Genomic DNA, 23,472 nt, shown 5'->3' with positions numbered 1-23,472 from the left:
GCTCACATCACCAAGAGAGGGGGGAGGACAAAAAAGGGGGAGCAAAGAGAGTGACAGACAGAAGCCCTTGTTACACAGAGATTGTGCTATAGGGCCGCTGCTAAGTCCCTTCTTTATGACTCCTTTGCATTTTTACACATAATGAAACGACAGCAGCATCATTCTGCTTCAGTGTGTGATTTTAAATTGGTTATGGCATCACGGCATTAAAAGAGGCGTGAAGGGTGTGATGGCGTGACAGGCGTGACAGTGTGACGTTGAACACAATGGCATAGGCCTGTCGTGTGATGATAGAGTGTATAAAATTGTGGGCATACATTTTTATTCAAAGATAAGCACTGTGGCATCTAAATAAGCTTGAAATAACCGACCATAGACGCCATGGCATATGTGACCAACTCGCTGTATTTGGTTGTACTCACTTTTTTTTTTTTTTGATGATCCAGGGTGAAGATTGATTTGCAGGGTGTATGGAGAGTTGTTGGATGAGACTAAACGTAATTGTCTGACCGTCAAATCAACATTTACAAAAAAAATCCCCCCAAATAAACAGGCCTTTACCAATACAAAGTTCAAATTAATGGGACGATAAACATATTAATGAGAGGACTAAACTGATTTAACCATACACACAGAGGTTGTATCCTCTGTTTGACTAATTTAGCACACCTGCCTTTAATGAGAGACTCCAGGTCAGGTAATGCATTCAAGTGACACCCCCGCAACCCCCAAAAAAGTGGGACATTATAAGGGCTTGCTAGAAAAGAAAACGTAGATGGCACTGTTGTATCAGTACAGTTGAAAATAGGTATTTAAATTGTTTCAAATACTAACAGAATCGATATTTAAATCAATGTTTTTGACAACAGTACAAGCGGGTACTAAATGAAACATGCCTGACTCCCACTTCCCACTTCTGGCCTTGCCCCAACTTCGTCTTCTGATGAGTTTGGCATCTTTAGGAATTTCATTACCGCCATCTCCTGGACTGTTTTTTGCCCTGTCTACCTCAACATCAGCACAGCATGTGTGAAAAGGTGCGAGACGGAAATGTTCCTGAATGTAGCGTAAGGGTGAATACTGAAAACCACTAATGGTGCCTGAAATGTTAATTTACTGGGAACTATGTGTGAAAGAGGCTTTTGTCAACACTGAGAGATTTCCAGTGCACTGGTTTTCAGACTTCTTTTTTTTTATTTTTTGCCAAAATTTTCACCTTGGGAAAACTAAAGTGGAGCTTAAGAGGACAAAGAAATATTAAAGTGCAAAAGCAGTTTTATTGTCAGGTCAAGTCCAAACATTTCATACTTCATTTTATGACTGTACTACTGTGGTGCAGCAGGGAAGCAGACGAGACCTTGAAGAGTGAAAAACAATCCTTCTTTAAAAGTATCACTTAAATTATTGTGCACCAGCAGCCGGGGGGGCTGAAGAGGCGCCTTTAGCTTGTCCTGCTCCAGTAGGTCAAAGGTCAGGGTCACCTACAGATTTACACCTGATACTGACTTTTTTTTTATCTTGCTTACAAATGCACTATAATATTGCACAACATATGGAATATATTCAACAAGATTAAAATTTAATGCACAATTTTTGTACTTTGCATACATTTCGTTGTATCTCAAAAGAAAGTAGAGAGAGTGCGGGAGGTGTGATGGTAAAGATCAGTGGTATGTGGAGAATGGAAGAAGTGAGAGAAGAGTTCATTTGTTGAACTTGTTAAGGGAGGCTGAGGGTTGAAGTGAAAGCTGTGTGAAGTCAAACCTTTGTGTTAAGTGTGTGTGTGTGTGTGTGTATGTGTGTGTTTGATGTTACAGTCTTGTAAAGCAGCAGCTGGAGAGGGCTGTCCCCTGAGAACCACCACAGCCGGCTAGTAAACCACACGCACACACACACATACACACAGATGCAGCCTTTAATAAAGCTATTGCTCGGGAAACAGACCAGACCCGGCCAATCTGAGGCTCTTTTAAGGCGAGAGTGACACGGTCATGCTCGCATTCATATAGATTCACGTCGCCCTGGACCAAAAAAAGAAAAAAAAAAAAGAAAAAGACAGAAGAACCTCATTATATGGACTTTCAAACATGCAGTTTCCTAATCACAACAGAAAAAAATATGACCGATAAGAGACGGATATACTGAAATGAAAGTCTTTTTACTGATGTAGGCAATTTTAAGTATTTTGTCTGCATATGGTTCTACTGTATAACTGTAAATGTACTGTAAAACTGCCCCGTCCAGATGTGGAGTTAGTAATAAGCCGCAGCAGGGGGGGACACCTAGTGAGTGCTATGAAGTCAGTAGCTTAGTGAAACTCATTAGAAAAGTGGAACACCTGGAAGACCCTGTGAAATACCAGACTGAGGTACAATTTTTTGCATATATATTATGTATTTTGTACTCTTTTGGCTCTGTCTATGCTACAAGGTAGATAGAGCATCAGTACCGGGTAGACATTCTGATAATAAATGTGTTTTCCATATCAAAAAGAGCTTATTCTCTATTTTTAGCAGTTCATTCACTTGAGAAAATATGAGACAGGTGCAACGGCTCAGGCAACAAGTTTTTCTCTGTTTATGGCACTTCTCTGTTTGGACAAACATTAGCTGCAGACAGAACGCCGAATTAGTCTGCACCACAAGAATCTCCATATTTAAGGAAACCACTGTTCTTTGCACATTCACATGTCATCAAATGTCTTTTTTTCCCCTTGATTGTAGGAATTATATTGGATGACATCATGCTGCAGCTGACTGGGAGCAAACACTCCTATTTTAGAGCTGTGGACTGTTTCCAGGGAGATGATATAACGCAGTCCAGATGAGCCCCTCCAAGGATTGTCTCATTATCACACACACCGCAGCTGCACGACCACTGTGGATATGAGTGAGTGTGTTTATGCGTGTGTGTATATATGCAGGCTGTGCGTGTGCGTGTGTGTGTGTGTGTGTGTGTGTGTGTGTGTGTGTGTGTGTGTGTGTGTGACCATTTAAACTTTGCTCGCAGTCAATTACCAGAAAATGACTTGTGTGGACCATTTTCCCTTGAAAAAAACTAATTACAGGGTTTGGGTTAAGGTTAGGATTGGGGTTGGGATTGCAGGAAAGTTCTGGACCGAGCTTGTTCCATGTGGACGACGTGAAACCAGGGGCGTAGCCAGAGGGCTGCCAGGGTGGGACCAAACACCATCCAAATCTGATTGCTCCCCCTTAAATACCACCCCTAAAATTTGTAGTTTATCTTTGGATATTTTGGGCCTCTTAATTAGTAGATTACATTGTTGTAAGTAACTAAGGTAAGCTCTCTGACAGTAAGGAGAGTTAGGCAAATTGATTTTTCTAAATCAAAATATTCAGCTGCACAGTCAATAGTGGATATTTTCAACCCAGAACAAAATGTTAGAATTGCACATTTCTGCAAACCATTGACATGTTATGTTCGCATTTTCATTCGTATCATATCAGTATTTCTGAAGTGGTGCACTATATGTGCTGACTTTGTCATTTGGGGGCGGATTGGATGGTTGATAGTGTGATACCTTGGAGAGACACCTTCCAAGGAGACCACTGTTTGAGACCAACAATCAGCAAAAATAATTTAAGGAGTCATTGCTGTGTTTCCAATTGCTTTTTAGGCACCAAACATAGTTGTTTTGTCGTGACCCTGTGCTGTGTTTTCAGTGGCATCTTAGGCATGACAAGCTGTTGTTTTTTTATCATTACATCACAGCTTTGCTTGCTGTGATCGTGGCACAAAAAGGAATTATTTTTATCAAAATGCCGCTGCTTTCCCTACCGGAATAGTGATGTGAAAAGCATCAGCATTTTTTTATTAAGAAATCACTGCTTTTCCTGCTGCATGAAAAGCAGTTGTTATTTATTGAATAATTCCTTCTTTTTCTGCATGGGTAGTGGCGCAAAAGCTGTTGTTTTTTTATCAGGACATCACTGCTTTTCCTGCTGGAATATTGGCAACAAACCGGTTGTTTTTAAGAGAGACGGCTAGATAACATGATCTTTTCTTAACCATAACCAAGTGGTTTTTTATGCCACATGTTCACCACAGCATTGTTGGAATGTTTCAACAATGCCGTAATGGATCAGTGGTTTGAGAAACAAACAACTCCGATGTTTATTCTACGGATTAGGTCGATATTTTGGCACCAATAATTAAACCCTGGAAAAAAGGGAACAAAATAAGCCACAGAAAGGTGTGATTCTCACATTACACTGTATACAGTTGTGACTGAAAGCTTGTCACAGGCCTCACACCACTGAAACACTGTTTGCCTGTTACATTCTCATTTGTCATTGTCATTCTCATTTTCAGTGCAAGACAGCCAATTAACTGTTTGTCTTGAGAGTTCATTTTGTGGTAGTGATAATGTTTTTAATGCCGAACATAGACAGTATTTCCCAGAAAATAAACTTGGCACCAAATAAAACCCAGAGGGATTGTTACTGAAGCATTTAGTGGGTGTTTTTGGTCATTTTGGTTCAAATGAAGTATGTAAAAAGCTAAAACCCTTTTCGTAATTCAACAAAAATGCTGTTCATAATGCTGTTTTACTCACTATAGCTACATTGTTGAGTAAAGTAATGCTCAGCCTCAAGGCTACCCAAACAAATGACAGGCAGACTGACTCTTTAAACAGTTTGTTTTCTTTAACAATGGTGAATTTATTCAAGACTGGTTAGTTTTGTTGTCCTTTGAGAAATCCCAACATTGCAAATCATTGCAAATTCATCTGTCAGTATCTACAAAACACAAATGTCTGAAAATTCAAATAATTTGTAACATCCCGGATTTTTCAAATTAAGGACATACTTACTACATACTAAATTCTCAGTTTCATAATAACTTAATTCAACTCCAGAGTTCAGTGGGGTTTGTTGTCTTGATATTTTTAACCCTCTAAGGTCTTATAATTAGACCGTTAACCATCTCTCTTTGCAGAGATTTTGTTTTGAAGAGCATGTTTGGTTGGAGTGCCCCATCCCTGGAGTGTAAAAAAAGTCTCAAAAATGGGCAGGGCTGGAAATGGAGCTAAGATACGCCCACTCACCCAATTATGCCGCCTCTTGATCCACAGCACCTCTCTGCTCCCGGCACTCACACAAAGTAGTTGGTTGGTGAGAGGGATGGGGCGGTGACAGGGGGCTTGGTTGGTGATGAAAGCAGGCTCCTGCTGTCAGTATTGAAATTCAATCGCAATAGCAGGTTTTAAACTTCAGAAGGCAGTCACTATGCATATTTATAACAATACATAGCTTTTTAATACATTGCACTAAAATGTCCAGAGTTGGACCTGAATCAATTAACTGCACTACTAAAGACCCATATATATTGCTTTTCAACTAAAAAAAAGTAGTTGGGGGTTTAGTTACTCTTTAATAAAAACAGCTACATGAAAATGTTTGAAAAAGCAGTGGTATGACAAAACTGCAATTTTGAATGAATTTGTTTTTAACATTTGCCCAATTCATAAGTAATTAATATAATGCCAAATGCAGTGTAACTTTTTAAATTATACGTGACACACTAACTTACAACAATGTATGTGTAATGTGGATGTACTCAGATGTAAAACGTAGGCCGAAGCTGAGGAGGAGGTAATGAAGGAGGGTTTCCGACAGTAGCCCAGACCTGACAGGTTCCCTCATATCCGACTTCATTCAGTCCCATACAGGGACTCTACACATGGTAAAACCATCATAGACACACACACACACACACACACACACAGACTCCCACACATCATTTCTCTCTCTCATACACATACAGAAAACACACATGTTCTCTCTCAGTTTCAACCAGGAAATGACTTTTACTCATATTTGAGAACACAAGAAATCAAGACAGACGCACAGAGAGTAGTTTGGCTCTCAGTAGATCATATATGCCACTGAAGAAAATGTGGACAGTCGACGTGAACAAGGTGTGCTCTTCTTTTCCTCACAAGTAGTCTGTGAACCCCAAAGCAGTGATTCGATACAGCTCCTCCACAGGAGGCTGCTCAGTGACATATTTCTGTGTAGCTGCTGCTTGTAGGCGTATTAATCTTTTCTGATCTGCAGATACATTTTCTTGTAGTTACAAAAATCAGTTCAACATAATCAGTAAACAAAATGCTGATATGACTGATAAATAAATCATTTCAACATTTGTGAGTGTTTTCTATCAGTATTATGACATCTATTTAGAGTTAAACAAGTAAAATGAATGGTTAAAACAGGGAAAATTGTGATAATACTTCAGTGTTAAAGGAATGGTTTGACATTTTGGGAATTAGGCTCATTCACTTTCTTTCAGAGAGAGTTAGATGGAAAGAGTTACCCTCTCATCTGTGCTGGAAATGCGATGTTACCACCAGAAGCCGGTTAGCTTGACCTAGCATGAAGACTGACAAAGTAACAAAATCCATCTCCAAACACCTCTCAAGCTCACTTGTTAACACATTGTGTCTCGTTTCCCTAATCTGTACAAAAACCAGCATGTAACACAACAAATTGTGTTTCAGGGGATGAGGTGCCAGACTTAGGGTGGTTTCACATTAGGAACCCGGGCACAGATCCAAGTACACTTCACCCCAAAGTCCAGTTAATTTGATTGGTGTGAAGACAAGTGTACCAGACTTGGACACGTCGACTTGAAAAGGTGGTCTTGGGCACGATTCACATGTGCTTGGATATGGTCCGCAGGAGGTGTGAAAGCAACCGTGCCTTTATATAAGTGTGCAATGGTTACTGTCATTATATTAACATAACTCCTGCCACTGGTTAGGTAGTTTGTCCACACTTTTTTAAATGCACTATGGAAATCAAAAGAAATATTCAATAACTGGTCTGTTCCTCACCCATAGGGACGACTGCGAGTCACAGTCAGCGAATGACTATTGTTTTAACAGGGTGGACTCCATAGTCTTCTTGCTACACTGGATGATACACTGAACCGCATAGAACATAAACAAATATGCTTCGTTGATGATGCTTGTAGTTGCTTGTTCTTCTTTGGGTGTAGATTACATAAAGCTGACCGGCAGGTACGGTACGAAACAATTGTCCCCAGTGTAAGAAGAACCTAATTCTAGGTTGCCAGGTTGCCTCTTCTGTATGGTTAAATTAGGATTGGTTTTGCTGAAAGAGTCTGGTTGCGCAGAGTACTTTTTGTTAAATTAAAGTCATCTTCTCTCAGTCTGTAGACTGGCCAATAGAAACAACATACTTTGTCGGCACAGCCTGATCTCACTCCCACGGTATCAAAATATGCTGCTTGAGCAGTGTCCCCAGCATCACTTTACCAACACCAGGAGCACAATTTAGCATCTGTGTGAGCCGCACCGGGCTGTCCAGCAACTCCAATGTGTCATTATTATATGCTCAGAGCAACGGATGTAGTTTAAAGATCGTGAAAGTCTGCATAAGCATGAAATTAGTAGTAAGTACAAGAGAATTACCCGAAAAATTGTTGAAAAAGACAAAAAAGAAAAAGCTTCAAAAAGAACTGACCTGGAAATGTGCTTAAAAATTATTATGATTCGCTGACATAATTTTATATATGTGATTATGATCATTATCAATAATTTTTTCTCTAGAAATTTTCCCCTGGCATTAAAAAAAAAAGAAAAAAAAATTCTAAATCTACTAATTTCTTCCCGTTTGTGGAACATTACTTACCAAGTGGCTTGTTGTCTTTTTCTCCATGTTTTTTAAATCTTACCAATTTGCAAAGGGTTTAAAGGTTTAAATACTTGGGAAGGGCATCTGAAAGTGATAAAATGATGTTGCTCCAGGTCTCAGGGTTACAGCTTTAAGTTTGAAACCAGATTTAAGTAAGAATTCTCTTTTCTGATTTAAAGTTGTTTTGTTGATTTTTGTTGTTTTGTTCTCAGTAGCAGCCTCAAATCCTTCAAAATGTTTTGATATCCACACAAAATCCTTAAATCCTTAAAAATAAGGTGTGTCCTTTATCATTCTCATCAGCTTTAATTTTAGAAAACTGGTATTAATCACCCTGACATAAAGTTAAAATGTCAGTGTATCCTTACGTCACTAACCAAAAATGTTTCCTTAACTCATCTAGGCTGGTTAACTGAGAACTTGATCCTAGTCAGCTCGATTGGAAGAGGCTCAAAAAAAGATGTAATTTTGTCTGCTGCCACTAGACGGGGCGAGAGACGGGGGGAGCCAAACGCCTGCCCATAATAACCACCAGACATGACTCATTCAGCGTGGAATACCACAGCAGCCACAGACAGGTCTCTGGCAGACAAGGAGCAGAAATCCGACCCTGCAGCCGAGTTTGTGAATGGGACAGGAATGAGCAAAACCAGGGTAAATTTAATAGAGCTCCAATCGGTTTTAAAGATTTAAGAGTTTTAAGAATTCATCAACTGTTTGGTTTGGCTCATTTATGAAAGTCAAGTGTCTAAGTGGCTAAATATTGTGTTTTATTGATAAGATTTAACAAAGAAGAAACCTCTTCTTTCTCTCTCTCAGTTTCCTTATATTGCTTTTCTTTAATTCCCCGTCGGTTCAATGATTCTCTTGGCAACAATCCTGCTCATCAAGTCATCATGTGGAGCTCTTAAAAGACAGCACAGGGACAACATATCACCTTGTCAGATATGATTGTAGCTCTGATCATCGTCATTCTTGCCCAGACTTCCCCCGCAGAGAGCACCACTCAATTTGAAGACTAACATATGTTGGACAGTCAGATCATTATTTGCTTATGTGGAGTCCATCCAAGGCTGGAGGGCCCGGAGAGCCAAGAGTCTAATCTGTGGGCATAAGGAATAACATAGAAATAACATATTGTACAACTTAAAGTATGGCGGGGGAGCAAACTGTGAGCGGTCACATTACATGAAAACAGCAGGCAGGAAGTGTTTTGCAACAGCGGAAAATCTTCAGGTCCAGTCTGACCACCAGACGGTCACACTTCATCTGGCCTGGAGGCTGCGGTCAGTGGATGGATACCTTCCCTACCGTTAGGGTTGGATACGCTGTCATACATTTGTCTATTGCTCCCCTCACACTTTTTTCCATTTCTCTTACACTTTCTCTCTCCTCTGACAAACCTATCCCCCTCTTTTTATTCTCCATTTCCTCTTAACTTCCTCTACTTCTCTTGCTTCATCTCCCGTCCCTCTTTTCTTTCTTTCCAACCTTAGCCACCTTACCTCATCGTGTTTTTGTCTCCTTTTTCCCCCCTCGCCTACCTTCCCCTTCAAACTTTCTCATTCCTCCCTCTCTCACCCTCTTTCTCTCTCTGTTTGTGGTCAGTCACACTTAATCTAGCTCCATCCATCTGTTTCTCTTCATTCGTTTAGTCCGGGCTGCTTTCGATTACGATTACATCAGGCTTTGACCTATTAGTGTGCCGTGATCCTTTTGAAGTCATTCTGTGGTTACAGGTTAAGCTCAAAGCCCACCACTCTTTTTACTCAACATAATACAGACAGTATTTGGAGGGGGAAGGTTCTTAAAACTTTTCAGCCAGGGACCAAATGACTTTTTTTTTTTTTGCTTCCTGGGATCCAGGATCATTAAATCATACAAACTTTTCCCGTCATGTGGAGACCCTTTAGAGGAGGGCCTGTGACCCATTTCGGGTCCCAACCCATAATCCAACCTAGCAATCTGTGAACTGGAATATATTGTTCATTTAACTTTATATCCTGAGGATTTTGATTATGTTTTGAAGGTAACGTTCCCAACCAGAGAATTTCTGTTCCTTATTAGGGTTGCTGTTCAAAGTCGAGTTTGAATTCCCCACTAAACATAATGCAGACCTCTTGTACAAAATTGTATTTTTTTAGGGGGCGTCCTGATTGCCTTATGGTTAAGAGGCATACATTACCGCAGCATCCAAGGTTTCAATCCCAGCTGAGGAACTGTGCTGCATGTCATACCTCTTTTTCTTCCCTAATTTCCTAATGGTAAAATCTGACAGGTTGGTCCATCCTGATTTTACTTCCAAGTTGGTAATTACTGCAGCTTTGTCAGTGGACCTCAGCAGCAGACACCAACACACAGGGGCACCCTTTGTGGCGATATGATATGCACCAGGCAGTGGCTGTTTTATTATTGTCTTTTAAGATTTTTTATTTGTTATTTTTGTCTTTTGCTTTTATTTTGTATAGGACAGCTTAAGCATAAAATGGGGAGAGAGAGGGGACGGCATGCAGCAAAGAGCCGTAGGTCAAACCTGCGGCCACTGCAGCAAGGAAGTGGGATGCCTGCTGTACAAGGTGACCCACTGGATGCCCCAGGCAGCAGCTGTTTTTGATGCTACAGGCAACTATCATAGTATAAAGTGTGAGGAAGTTTACATAGGGTGGGAGGTAGGGGAAGTGGATGGGTCAAACAAACTCTGAACTTTCACCAGGGAGCCCGCTGTTTGTCTACCGCTGAAGCCAAAAGTCAATCAGGTTTGTTGTATTAAGAGACCTGGATACATCATTCGAGGCAGGGCCCCGTTCATTCCTATGAAAGTTGCTCAGTGGTGCATGAAGCCAAAAACCCTCTATTTCCATGGTATGAAATTACCTGAATCTTCTTCTTAGAGCATGTGCACTACAGACTTAGGTTGGAAAGATGTTTTTTTTAAGTTCATTTTGAAAAAGACTGTCTGCATTTAACAAGCAGAATCTGTACATTTCCTGTGAAACCAAAGTGCATTTTGAAAAAACACAATGCATGTTAAGAGCGTAACTTGACAGTCTATGAACATCCAAAATTGAGCGTGTCTCGAGTGTGTCATATTTTGACGTGTGGGTCCACTGATGAAGCATCAATATTTGCTGAGTTGGGCTGAGAACGTGTTACAGCTTTATCTTACTGCAAAAAATCTAGGAAACGGGTAGCCTTAAAAAAGATAAGTTAGTATAACTATGAGTCTTACTTAATCTTAATACCTTTCACGCATCTCTTTTTAGATAAATTGCTTGTCTTAGACTATGGTTGATGTCAGATTTTACGGTGTACCATCTGACAATTGAACAAAGCCAAAAATGCAAAAACCATGACATTAAATTTTCGTCTTTATGACTCGCATGAGGAAGATATTGAGTCTGAACCTAATAGCTCTAACATTCTTCTTGTTCTTGTGTGAAGACCAACTAAAATGCGGCCTGCGGATCCTAAGCTCTAGCAGGATATAAATCGGATGTACTTCCATGTTTCCTAAAATCAGCACCGATCCCTTATACTGCCCCCCTCCATCATCTTTGATCAGCTGGCTAATAAGTAAAACGTCAGCAGTCATTTCCAGATGTACATCAAGATATCATCTCTGAACCCTTAAAGTTGACTCCCCCGTCCCTCCCTGACTTGGATGACTGTGAATAGAGATTGACTGAAAAGTTAAACTGTACATCATCATTACTCCTGGGTCAAAGCTGGGGTAAGTAGCCAATTGGCCGAGTCGTGACGCTAAACTGACATCTATTGGCCAAGTTGTGGCAGGGTGGGATGTTAAAGTCATTTAGACTCATCAGGCTAAGTGGACACAGTTGACTGAGAGGTCTCGAACCTCCCCACGTCTGGTTGCGGGTTGTTTTCTGTGCCAGCAATTCTCAATTAGAGCAGTGGATGAGAGGACATCTGGGCTGCCGAGTCTCTGTCTGCTTGACTTATGTACATTAGTGTACGCCAACCGGCCCGAATTCATTTTACAAATGAACCATGCATGTTTGTCTTTTCAACAATCAATCAATCCTGATGGTCAAAGTTTGCTCCAGTATTGTCACAATGTCAGAGAGTGAAGACTGACTTTTACAGTGAAATAAATTTGATCAGTGAATATTCTGTATGTCTATTAATCAGGAAGAATATTTTGTTAAAGTTTCATGCATCAATATTTTCATATAAACAATGGGTCAATGGGTCCCCTCAGCCTCGTGAAGCATTTTAACGTCTTTTAGCTAATTCCTTTGTTGTTTTTTTACAGCCCACACCTTTACTGTTTTGATTCACTCTCACTGTTCTTATTAGGGTCTTTTCCAGTCAAAGCTCTGATAAACTAATACTACAGGCATTTTCATTTTCATTTATGCTGCAAGTTATCCCCTCTCTGTCCCCCTTGTTCACTTAAATTATCTTCTCAAATAAAAGCAAAAAGCCCCAAAAATAAGAGTTTACAGTTGTACCACAAATAGGAACGCTGAAGTGACGTAAGCCAGCTAGCTGTCGATATAGCACCATCACTTTTGTTCTGATGGGTTGAAATTGAGTTGTATTCCCTCAAAACAGGGTTTTAAGAACAACAAGCTTTCCTACAACTTGTGGTGTTGACACAATAAAAAAGACTTATGACTTATGACTTATGACTCTTAGACTTATGAAAAAGTTCCTCTGCTCTGAAAGCCTTTTGTGCCCAGCACCGAAAACTGAGCAACTAACTAGTGAAACCCTTAGCATTTAAAGACCCACACATTTTTCTCAAGAGTTCATGTACACTAAAATTATACTGCATGTATAATTTGCTTGTAGTATTTATCCCAGTGTTGTTAACATCTTTTTTTATTTTATTTTATTTCATTTTTGCATTTCTTTAAAGAAATACACATTGCCAAGAGTTAGATAAGAGCACATAGTAACCTCCTAGGCTGTCGTCAAGAGGTTGCTAAAGCAGCGGCAGACACTTTACAAAATCCAGAAATAGTCTATTGATGACGTTCATTTAAAAGAGATAATTGTGAAAGTGATCACAAGGATGTCACATTTTCACAATAATACAAAGTAGGAAACCAGAGTCAGCACATCATTGACCTTAAATAACTTTCAGATGGAGAAGTGAGGAAAAAAAATGAAAATAGAAACAGTTGAAAGTTTAGAAGATGTAACACAGGACAATAGCTGAAGTCACTTCCTCATCCTCCTCTGTCTGCCCCTTCCACTCCTCCTCCCGTCTCCTACCACCTGATTCTGATCACCATGCAACTCTCATCCGCGCTCTAAAACCTCACCTCCATCTCGCATCCGTCAAACCCCGGTCGGTCTGACTGAGTGAGGTGAATGAAGGTACTTTAAGGGGTGAGTGCTTCACATTTAATCAGCTGTATGGTGTTTTTTTTCCACAATGTTTTGTTCACCTCTGCCTTTGCTTTTCCCTTTCTCCGGTGACATTACAGAGCTCGTGTCAGCGGAGATGTTGGCAGGTGTGTTAGTTCTGGGCACCATCCTTACAGCTTTACCAGGTAAGAGAAAACACTAAAATACTTCAGAAATTGCAACTTTTCTTTTCATCATGAGGTATAAAACTTAAAAAGGTCTGAATAACTATATTCCTATTATCAAGGGTGCAAGAGATGAATTGCCAGACTCCTTTATTGTGAGATATTTGTATTTTATTCCAGATATATCTTAATGACAGACATGTTTTAATACAAGCAACAACAGTTGAAAAATGAATGACTGACTTATAGGATCCATTATGCACCTAAGGTCCTGCAGCCAGGTGCCCTTGCCTTTACGCTCAAGTTATTTATAAGTATTGATTGCCTTTTGTGCAAGGTAGTCAGGCAGGCAGGCAGTAAGCAGCACAGGATGACACCACGGCTGCACATTAAGGCTCATGTTCACTGCTCCAATTTATGTGTCACTCTCTGAGTCGATCAGAGCTGTGGTTTGACACGTCTCCCTCTGAGGAGCTGCAGTGAAGGAAAACTTTTACTTGTGGGCAGTTGAAATTTCCAGCTCCAGTATGTTTTCCCTAAATGTTTGGTAGCTTATTTTTTTGTGGATGTGACAGCCAGACGCTTATTTGTTTGGAACCCTGAACTGGTCCTTCATGAAATGATTAAAAGAATTAAAAGACAGCTGAGATGCTCTTCATCTTTCAGCCTTATTTGCTTTGCATATGTTTTTAGGTGTGCATACTGTTTTTAGTTTGCCTCTTTTAACCGTGCATTTGTGTATGTAGTTGTTGTATTAATGTTTCTTGGTGTTTGTGATGTTAAATTGTCCTACAGGGATCCAGAGCAGGTGGAGTGTGTCATTTTCCAGAAGGGAGATCTGTGTGTGGGCAGGAACAACTGTCACTCTGCCCTGCCGTTATGATTATCCATCAGGTATGAAATCCATGTATAAACCTTCTCTATTCCATTTTGTATTATTCATTTTTGTAATTCAAAAACAAAGTTTTTACCTTTCCCCCCACACAGTTCTTTTTTTTCCTTTTTGGAACTTAAATACATTTTTTAAATCTAAACTCAGTTTTATTTTATTTTATCTCTTTTTCGATCAAGTCTAGTTAAGTTTGTACAATCCATGGTTTCTGTGTTTGATATTATTAGTTGTCACAAGTATGATAATAAGCTTGATGTAATGAAAATGGGGTTGCAACAGGTCACTGGTTTCAAGGCAAATTTGATGGTTATCATACCATGTAAGTATTATTGTATAGTATTATTGAAAAGAATGCAGCTGGATGGATCTCCTCTTCATTTTGTTTATTTTCAGTAAACATTTTTTGTACTGTTTTTTTTACACAAACATCCATTTAAGGGAATGGGTTCTACACAAAGTTTTTTATCAACCAAAAAATCCTTTAAAAGGCATTGTAACTGATGAAAATAATAATAATAATAATAATGATAATAATAGTAATAATAATAATAGTTTTATACCATGATCTTTTGTGATTTGGTTCCCGTACCATGAAAATCTCACATCGTTGCAACGCTAAAAGAAAATTATATCTGCTGTTCCACAGTTGGGAACTCTCACAAACTTTTAGTCCATAATGACTGGATACAATCAGACTTAAAATAAAAATGACTAGCTGGTGGGTTGGTTTGTGAGGGGAGATGGGAAATAGCATAATATCTAGACTGAACAGAGTAAAGTACTTTGGATACTTACTCTATATGAATTTGCATATGCATATAACATTTTGTACCAAAAAAGCCAATAAATACTGTAATCTGTGAAAGAAAAACATATACTTTTTACTGTATTTTCATGTCTATAATGATTAATAAAGCCATAAATTCCTCTGGATGCCACATGTGTCCAAGTTCCAAGAGACCAAAGTTCACTCTAAAGCCTAAAAATATTTGGCTACATGTATGATTTTTGGTCTTTAACCTCACAGGTCACACTGTGAGGCGGGTCATGTGGTTCCGTGTGTCTGCAGAAGGTCGCAGGGAGTTTGCTCACCACACAGATTCAAACGAGATCAGCCTGTCGTACCGCGGGCGCACCCGGTAGGAGAAACATACAGTGATTTTTGAAAACATGCTGAAAATTTCAAATCATGAGTAAATGTAATGACAAATGAATGGTGGGTTCCAGCTACATCGGGGGCAGCTACTCCAGCTGTTCAGTCCAGATTCGGGTAGTTAAGCTGAGTGATGCAGGCCAGTACCACTTCAGGTTTGAAACAGACCAACCGTTGGGGAGATGGACCTCCCCAAACACCATCACTCTGGATGTAACAGGTAGGCTCATACTAACAGAGGCGGCACTGGACTCATCCAGCCAGTGTTTTCGTGCATGTGTCAATGTCTGTGAGTGTTTCAGACCTCCAGGTACAGGCACATCCAGCAAGACCCGCCAACATGTTTGGCCTCGGAGAGACTGTGTTTGTAGGCTGCCAGGCCCGAGGATGTGCTGCTCCAGGGCGGAGCCTTGCTCTGTACAGGTGTGTTATTGTGCATGAGAGTGTATTATTGTTTGGTCATCTACGCTGTGGTTCAGAGCATAATATTGTAGTTAATACACGGCAGATGATACAGTTTTCTGCACACAGGAACGGACTCAACCTCGGCTCCTATGAGAAATGGATGATTATCAACCGCTTTGACCAGCAACATGCTGGAGCGTACACCTGTCGACCAATCCCACCGCAGAATGTACAGTCACCGTCTCTCTCACTGGCTCTGGGACGTGAGTAATCTCAAGCAAGCTGATAGAAACAGACAGTTTTTCAAAGTAACAAGTCACATGTATCTGAACATGTTTCAGAGGGAGGATCATAGTTGCATACAAGTATTGCTCTGATGTGTTTTACTTTTGGGACACAACCAAGTGGTAGCCTGGGGCTGAAAAAAAAAGCACAGAAGTACAAAAAACTACTACATCTCCTCTAAGTGACTCCAATAATGAGTCGATCACCATAGACCTGTTAAAAACCATGTTAAAATGCCCATCTTTACAGAAGAGACAAACACTTGTAGCCTGGTACATAAAATGGTTTTGGTATCTATAGCTAATATCCCCCTTCATGACAACTACACAGGGGATTCATTTTAATATAACCCCCCTGTCTGGATGTTTTTGAGGCTTAAAGTTGAGCATACAAGACATGGTCTCTTTGAGTGACAGGTGGGAACCATTTGTTAACAATGGGCGTAACATTGGTTAGGTAATGTAACCACATGCATAACCCCACATTCACATAGGGGAGATGTCATTATCACTATTTCAGGGTTTTTTCAGTTCTTTAAGTTAATTGTAGTATTTTAGTCACCTAAAATAGTTTGGTTGTCTGATATTCAGTTTTTTCCAGTAAGTACATTTTATTTTGATAGCTTAAGCCTTGTTTTTGCCAGTCAAAATTAGCATTAGCATTATCACAGATAGCCATAGCTGTAAAATTGCTGTGCTAACCACCAAGCTAGCAGCTAGCATTACGGTTTCTCCAAACTCTCATCTAAATATGGTCACTTCTGGCTTTAAATATCCAAGATGGCGATGGCCAAAATGCCAAACTCATCAAAACTGTCCAAAAACCAATGGGTGACGTCACCCTGGTCATATGCCTTATTTTATACAGTCTATGGACTTAACACATAAACGCAAGGAACAATTTGTCGTGGCAAAATCCATTAAACTGTAGCCTGCACACAGTATCAGCCTTGATGAATGTTAAATCATTGAAACAAGTTTGTAAACTCTATTTGCATTTTGCATTATTTCATCTTCGCCCCCCTCCTTTGTCCTCTTTGTCCCCATTTCTTTCATATATCCTCCTTTTCTTCCCATCCTGTTATCACTCTCTTCCCCTCTAGATGGTCCACGTTCCACCTCAATCACAGTCTTCCCAGTCGGGGAGGTGACAGAGGGGGGATCGGTTACTCTCACCTGCAGTAGTGATGCAGCTCCACCTGTAGAGAGCTTTGCATGGTTCAAAGGTACACCACAGTGCACAATGTTCACCACCAGACAGCGGATGATGTCCGTGTACACATATACTAGCTGTGTCGTGGATATGAAATAACTGGTTGATGCTGTAATGTGAATTTTGTCCTGCAGTTGGACAAGTGAAGGTTCTGTAATGATTTGTTGAAACAGAGCAGGATCAAGTTTTCCCTGGACACTTGTGAACAGCAGACGTTTCGGAAGTTTCCTCTACAATTGCATGACCTTTAAAGAAAAACATAACATTTTATGATCTTTAGATCATGCTCGTCATGTCAGTTCATGTTTGCACTAATCTGCTTTTGTGTTTTCCTGCTCTTAAGACATGGAGAGTGGCAGCATCCCAGACAGTTTTAGGCCTCAGCTGCGTTTGTCCCACCTCAAATACACTGACAGAGGACAGTACTTCTGCGTAGCACGTAACTCACTGGGAACAGACCGCTCCAAACCACTTCTACTCAACGTCACCTGTAAGTTTGTTGCATGTTTGCGTTGCTATCACAGACAGTTTCTGTTGTGTAAATCTGTCAAAGGTTATCCTGGGTCAAACTGATGAGGCAACAACTTTATTTTAGACTCTAGTCATAATGGGTATCTTCTGTCATATGGATTCAACAGGAAGTGATACAAACTCAAATTGCAGATTTTTTGTAGCTGAAGTGATTCATCAATAATGAACAGGCACCATTGCGGCCTCAGTTTCACTCCACATTTGGGATCAGTTGTTGCATGGACCTTATGTCAAATCAAAACACAAACATGACAGTAACGGTGCTCCTGTTTTCCTCTCTGTCTGTTTAGACTCTCCAAAGAACACGCGCGTGATAGTGAGTCCTCCAGCCGACATCAGAGAGGGCTCATATGTAAACATGAGCTGCGTCAGCCACGCCAACCCTCCTGCCAGCAGGTATGACAAATACTTCTCCCCCATGTTTATCAGTATTTACCAACTAATACATGATGCTGACAGGGAACTGAGTTCTTATGGGTGTTTTTGCTGTCTTTGTCATCATATCATGATTCTGTCATTTGTCATTTCTCTTTTTTTTATCAAATTTCTAAACATTTTATACACAAAACCACAAAATGGACAGAACCATTTAAATACTGATAAATCTAACTTAAATCCAGTGTTATAGAACCTAATCATCAAGGAACAAATATTATATTATCACAAATTGCCCAATCCTGTAATCTTTTTCATCATCGTCATCATCATCCTCAGCGTCCTTCCTCCTGCAGGTATGCTTGGTATCGTATCCTAGGTGACCAGGTGTTGGCTAAAGGAACCTTCCAGAACATGTCGTTCCCCTCGGTGCGTGCTCACCTTGCTGGTCAGTACTACTGTACAGCTTGGAACCGGTTCGGATACCAGACCTCCCCTGTTGCTACACTCACTATACTTTGTAAGTAGTGAGTTTGGTGTGTGTGTGTGTGTGTGTGTGTGTGTGTGTGTGTGTGTGTGTGCGCGTGTGTGTGTGTGTGTGCATGCGCATGCGCATGTGTGTGCGTGTATGTGTGTGTGTGTGTGTATGTGTGTGATTTCATTCTTTCATTCATTCTTTAAATATCAGTTATAAATACTGATTTTTATCTGTGGACATGCTGCTCAGTGACAGTGTTAAGAACAATTCTCAGATATGCCTCCTCTTCTCAGTCTGAACTTGCTCTTCTCTTTGTCCCGTCTCTCTAGAACACAATTTACAAGACAAAATGTTTCTTAGCCGTCTGCATCTACAGTATCTTTCTGTAATTCTCTCTCTAGACCCTCCTAAGAACACCTCAGTTCTGGCTCGTCCCTCCAGTGTGGTGGATGCTGGCCGACCTTTGACCTTGACCTGCAGCAGTCAGGCAAACCCGGCAGTGGACAACTTCACATGGCACCGCTTAGCTCTGGACGGGGGCTCTGTACAATGTTAGCATCGTAAAAATGTGATTCCACTCAAGGTTAACATTACAAAATCATCAATACTTAACTGTCACCTGTAAATGTTTGTAGTCAGTAAGGTATTGTGACTGTAAGGTGACTTTCCGGTGGTTTGTATCCTCTGAAAAACTAAGATCTTGTCCCTTTCTGTGCTCCATGCAGCGTGGGGCAGCAAGTCCGGTCCTGTCTTCACCTTCTCAGAGGTCGGCCCTCGAGAGAGCGGCCAGTACTATTGTGAGGCCAGGAATCGAATCGGAGCCCACAGCTCTCCTGTCCTCACCGTACGAGTCAGAGGTACATAATTATTCATGCAGGGACACGTCTTTTTCTTAAGCTTGTGTGTCTTTGTGTTCTATCAGAACGAAAAGACAGCATGTTGTGTTTTTTAGTACAGTTGTAGAGTGAAATATTTCAACAATTATCAAATGGATTGACGTGGCATTTTGTACACCACGAGGTTCACATTTATGGTTTTGAGTGAAATGTCTTGGCGTTGATTGTTGTGTTATTTAGTCCACATGTCTCCCTCAGGAAGAACTGCAGTAATTTCCATGACCCTTTTACTTAAACATCATCATCAGGTCACATCTTTGTACAATACTTGTGGTGTTTTTTACCTGATAAATATTGTACTCAGTTTTGGATGAAGTACCTGAAAGCCCAACTTGAGCAATATTACAGATATACTTCAAGAAAATTACTTTTGTAGAAGTTAAAGTCATCTATTAGAATAATACATGAGAAAAAGTCTTAAAGTATCTGATATTTACTCTGCTGGAGTATTAAAAGTCATTTTATCATACAATGTTTTTAAAAATGTATGTGATGATTTTCATGAGTTGTGAAGGTCTAACAGTAACATTCACACTCAATCTGAAGGCCTTTTAGTGGCTCATCTCTGCTGACAGCTGTTCTCCTGCACTCCCCTGTGTATACTGTGGTGGTTGTGTGTGTTCTGAGTTATTGTGCATATCACTTTTAGAAGTGTAATGGATGAGATGAAGTGTCTATGATAAGCTTGCCACATTTATAGATATATGTTCCTGATTATCTCACACAGTGCCCCCCCAAACACATGGGATATTGGACAGGTTTCTGAGCGATAAAACCTCCCTGTCACTTTCGCAGCATGAGGTCTGGGCTCTTGCTCCGTTGTGTTTGGTCTTATGGTTTCTGACTGTTTGTCTATGAGTCATGGTGAGTCATGTAAAGCCCTCTCAATATGAGGGGAGAGGAAGGAGTGATGAGGTGTTGTGGAAAACTACTATTTGAGTCTAGACAGCTGAAGAAGTGGAGTTAGGTTTGGAAATCTGAACTGGAAACACAAGTCTCAAAGTCTAGACGCCTTCAGGATGATGCACAGCTCTTTGCTCACTTTCTCTGTTTCTATTTTTATATCTGCTCAACTTCTATTTTTATTCCTCTTATGCTGCCCTCATTTCTTCTCCTTTCTAGTCATGTTGATAACCTCTGTTGTCCTCCCTTTGGCAGGTCGTCTGAAGGTCATTGCCTTGGCGTCAGCAGTAGGGGTATCTGCTGCACTCATCACTCTCACAGTGGCCATTATGATCAGGTGACAGGAAGTACACTGCTATTTGCTCATTGCTTGATGAGCTATTTCTGTTCACTTACACATGTTTTAAAAAGGACCTATTATTCTCATTTTCAGGTTCATACTTGTAAGGTAGAACATGTTTACATGCTTCAAAAAACACTTTCCTCACACTGTCTGAAACGCTCCATTTTAGCGCCTATCTCTTTAAGCCGTCTCTCACGAAAAAACCCAGTCTCCTCTGACTGGTCAGCGTTTTCAGGTCTTCCATATTTTAACATCTTCATTTAAAGAAATCTAGCATGCAATGACATCACACTCAGTGGTATAGTGGTAGTGGATGAGATGGGTGTACTACTAGGTAGATGGGAAGGTTACCAAGGAGGAAGTGGCTATACTCTCTAATATATCCCAGTGTGTTTTTGGCTAATAGGTGGGTATACTGTAAACAACCAGAAAAAGGAGGTGGGTATATTCTGTATACCTCCATACCCTCCACTACGCCACTGGTCATATTGTAGCAGAAGTAGAAAAAAACTGTTGGATACAGATTATTTAGAACGGAAACCTGAGGTTTTTGCTCTCAAGAATTTCTATAACATATGTTTAGCTCATTATTTAATACTCTGGCCACGTTTAATATGAGGAGCCTCCTTCATTGTAATATTATAAATAAAACACAAAATAAAAAAGAAAGCATAATAAGTCCCCCTTAAAAAAAACATAATTGTGGTCCTGTTTTTTGGAAGAATACATAATGATTATGTGTCTACTACAGACTTATTTTCAAGGTTTCTGTTATCTCCAAACTGCCACTTTTGTGGTTTATTTGCATTAAAGCCATCATTTGGTTATGGTTTTATTATATTGTCCTTGTGTCTTCTCAGTAAGAACATGCACAGAGTAGACATGGAGTCAGGAGAAGGAGCTAACAAGGTAAAGCACCTTTTATATGTTATTACTGTTGTTTTTTTACTTGCTTGAAATGAAAACAAAAGAAGAATAATGAAAAGATCCCACAATGCAATTTTCTGTTACACTATCGATTGTAAATGACCCTTCGTTTGTCTGTTTCCATTGTTCTTTTTGTGTGTGTGTGTGTGTGTGTGTGTGTGTGTGTGACCCCAGCGTCCATCATTGACAGCTGACACCATGTTCTATGAGTCAGCCCAACAGACCTTTCCAGTGAGAAAGGGCAAGATGTCCGACATACCGGTACGCAACTCAGGACACAATCTGAGAGTCTCGTAATACTCTGGAAAAGAAATGACAGTACAGAACTAATTATCTAAGTTATGTATTTTTGTGTGTGTGTGTGTGTGTGTGTGTGTGTAGGAGGAGCCAGAGGACTTGAGTGACAGCAGCCATCCGGCCATCGTTCCCCTGAAGGATGCTCCACCAATCACAGAAGTTGAAACTCACAACCCTGCACCCAACTACATCACTGTCCACTACTCCAAAAGGTCCAGGTACACGCCATCTTCCTCCGTCACTTTCTCTTGTCCTCCAAACTACATTCCTCTCTCTTTGTGTCTTTCTTCCTTTTTTCTCTCTGTCATTTCCACCATCTGTCTGTCTGCAGAGCTGTTGACCGCAGCAGCAATCTACTGTTTCATGTCTTGCATTTTATTTCACAACCACACTGCTCCCTCTTGCCTTTCTTCTTTATCTTCCTGTCATCACTTTCTCTCGAGTCTCCTTATACTTTCTGCTCCTTGTTTTTCCTCTGTCTTTACTCTCTTTCCTCTGTGATATCCAACACCTTCCTCATGTTTATGAGAGCACAATAAATTTCTCATCCCAGTTTTGGATATTAAAAACATTTGAATGGTTCTGGAGCAAAATGAAGATCTGCTTTTATGGTTTGATCTGAGGCAGATGTCCAGATGAACTCTCACGGTTGCTGTTTGTTTATTGCTTCAGTGTGGACCAGGTGCAGGTCCACAGTCTGCCACTGGGTGGTGACAAAACGCACAGGGATTCCTCCAAAGTTGTTTACACGTTACTGCAACAGACTCACCACTGACCAAGAGACAAATCAGGTATGACACTACACTTACTAGAATCATTTACAAACCCTATAGGTGTGCTTTTGTCCAGCTTAGTTTTTTGCTGGGTTTTTTATTTTATTTTATTTTATTTGACTTTTTTCATTTAATTTCACTTCATTTTTTACTTGGAATGGTTCCCTGCATAACTTAATTTATTATTTATTTATTTTATTTATTTGCCCCTGGAAGAAAAAATGCCACTTGACGGCATAAAAAAATAAATAAAATAAAATAAAATGTATATATATATACACATACATATATATACATACATACATACATACATACATACAAACATATGCATATATACATACACACACACACACACACACACACACACACACATATATATACATATACATATATACATATATATAAAGTTTATCTAAATAATTTACAAAATATGAAGACACTTAAAACCATGCAGGAATAAAGAACAAATAAAATGTAAACATATTCACTTCTATTCAAAATGAACACGTTTCTGCTCATGTGATTCTAATCAGTTCTTCTTCGCTTCTCTGTCCTTTCCCATCTTCTCTCTCAGCTGAACAACACATCAGCCGTCCGCATGAGAACCGATAACTTCATTTCCATTTACACTGTAGAGCAGGAAACAACTTCTTGTGAACTTTGACATTGTCTGTTCTGCATAAAACTTTTTTATTACAAATTCTTCATAATTCAGCAGACCGCAATATATGCAGACTGGGAGCCCAAACTGAGTTGCATGTCTCTCCCTCTTTTCTATGCATCTTCTTATTGTATGCTGCCTGATGAAGCAAAATG

At 40.1% G+C, this 23,472-nt stretch overlaps 1 protein-coding gene across 2 annotated transcripts; it reads left to right on the top strand.

Annotated features, from left to right (window-relative positions):
- Positions 1-12,771: 12,771 nt before the first annotated feature.
- On the top strand, positions 12,772-23,266 carry si:dkey-33i11.1 (B-cell receptor CD22). Of its 2 annotated transcripts, none has more exons than XM_042490756.1 (19): positions 12,772-13,043; positions 13,142-13,207; positions 13,982-14,080; positions 15,106-15,217; positions 15,306-15,451; positions 15,534-15,654; positions 15,763-15,899; positions 17,024-17,146; positions 17,477-17,623; positions 17,955-18,060; positions 18,396-18,559; positions 18,919-19,068; positions 19,243-19,374; positions 20,572-20,653; positions 21,520-21,568; positions 21,761-21,847; positions 21,968-22,095; positions 22,556-22,674; positions 23,231-23,266. In XM_042490756.1, the coding sequence occupies exons 2-18, from the start codon at positions 13,159-13,161 to the stop codon at positions 22,656-22,658; spliced, it is 1,935 nt and encodes a 644-aa protein (XP_042346690.1). In that variant the 5' UTR covers positions 12,772-13,043; positions 13,142-13,158; the 3' UTR covers positions 22,659-22,674; positions 23,231-23,266. The 2 variants fall into 2 exon arrangements, with proteins under 2 accessions (XP_042346690.1, XP_042346689.1); XM_042490755.1 differs by having other exon boundaries at positions 21,968-22,101.
- Positions 23,267-23,472: the final 206 nt, after the last annotated feature.

The sequence above is a fragment of the Plectropomus leopardus genome, chromosome 7 (assembly GCF_008729295.1).
Source record: "Plectropomus leopardus isolate mb chromosome 7, YSFRI_Pleo_2.0, whole genome shotgun sequence".
Classification (NCBI taxonomy): domain Eukaryota; kingdom Metazoa; phylum Chordata; class Actinopteri; order Perciformes; family Serranidae; genus Plectropomus; species Plectropomus leopardus.
The sequence above is the reverse complement of the archived record's forward strand: the minus strand, read 5'-3'. Positions and strand labels throughout refer to the sequence as shown.

Excerpts from the sequence above, each read along its gene's own strand:
- si:dkey-33i11.1 (XM_042490755.1), top strand. The coding sequence starts at position 13,159 with ATGTTGGCAGGTGTGTTAGTTCTGGGCACCATCCTTACAGCTTTACCA. Across the intron at positions 13,208-13,981 it reads CATCCTTACAGCTTTACCAG|GGATCCAGAGCAGGTGGAGT; the intron begins GTAAGAGAAAAC and ends ATTGTCCTACAG. Across the intron at positions 17,147-17,476 it reads GAGCTTTGCATGGTTCAAAG|ACATGGAGAGTGGCAGCATC; the intron begins GTACACCACAGT and ends CCTGCTCTTAAG.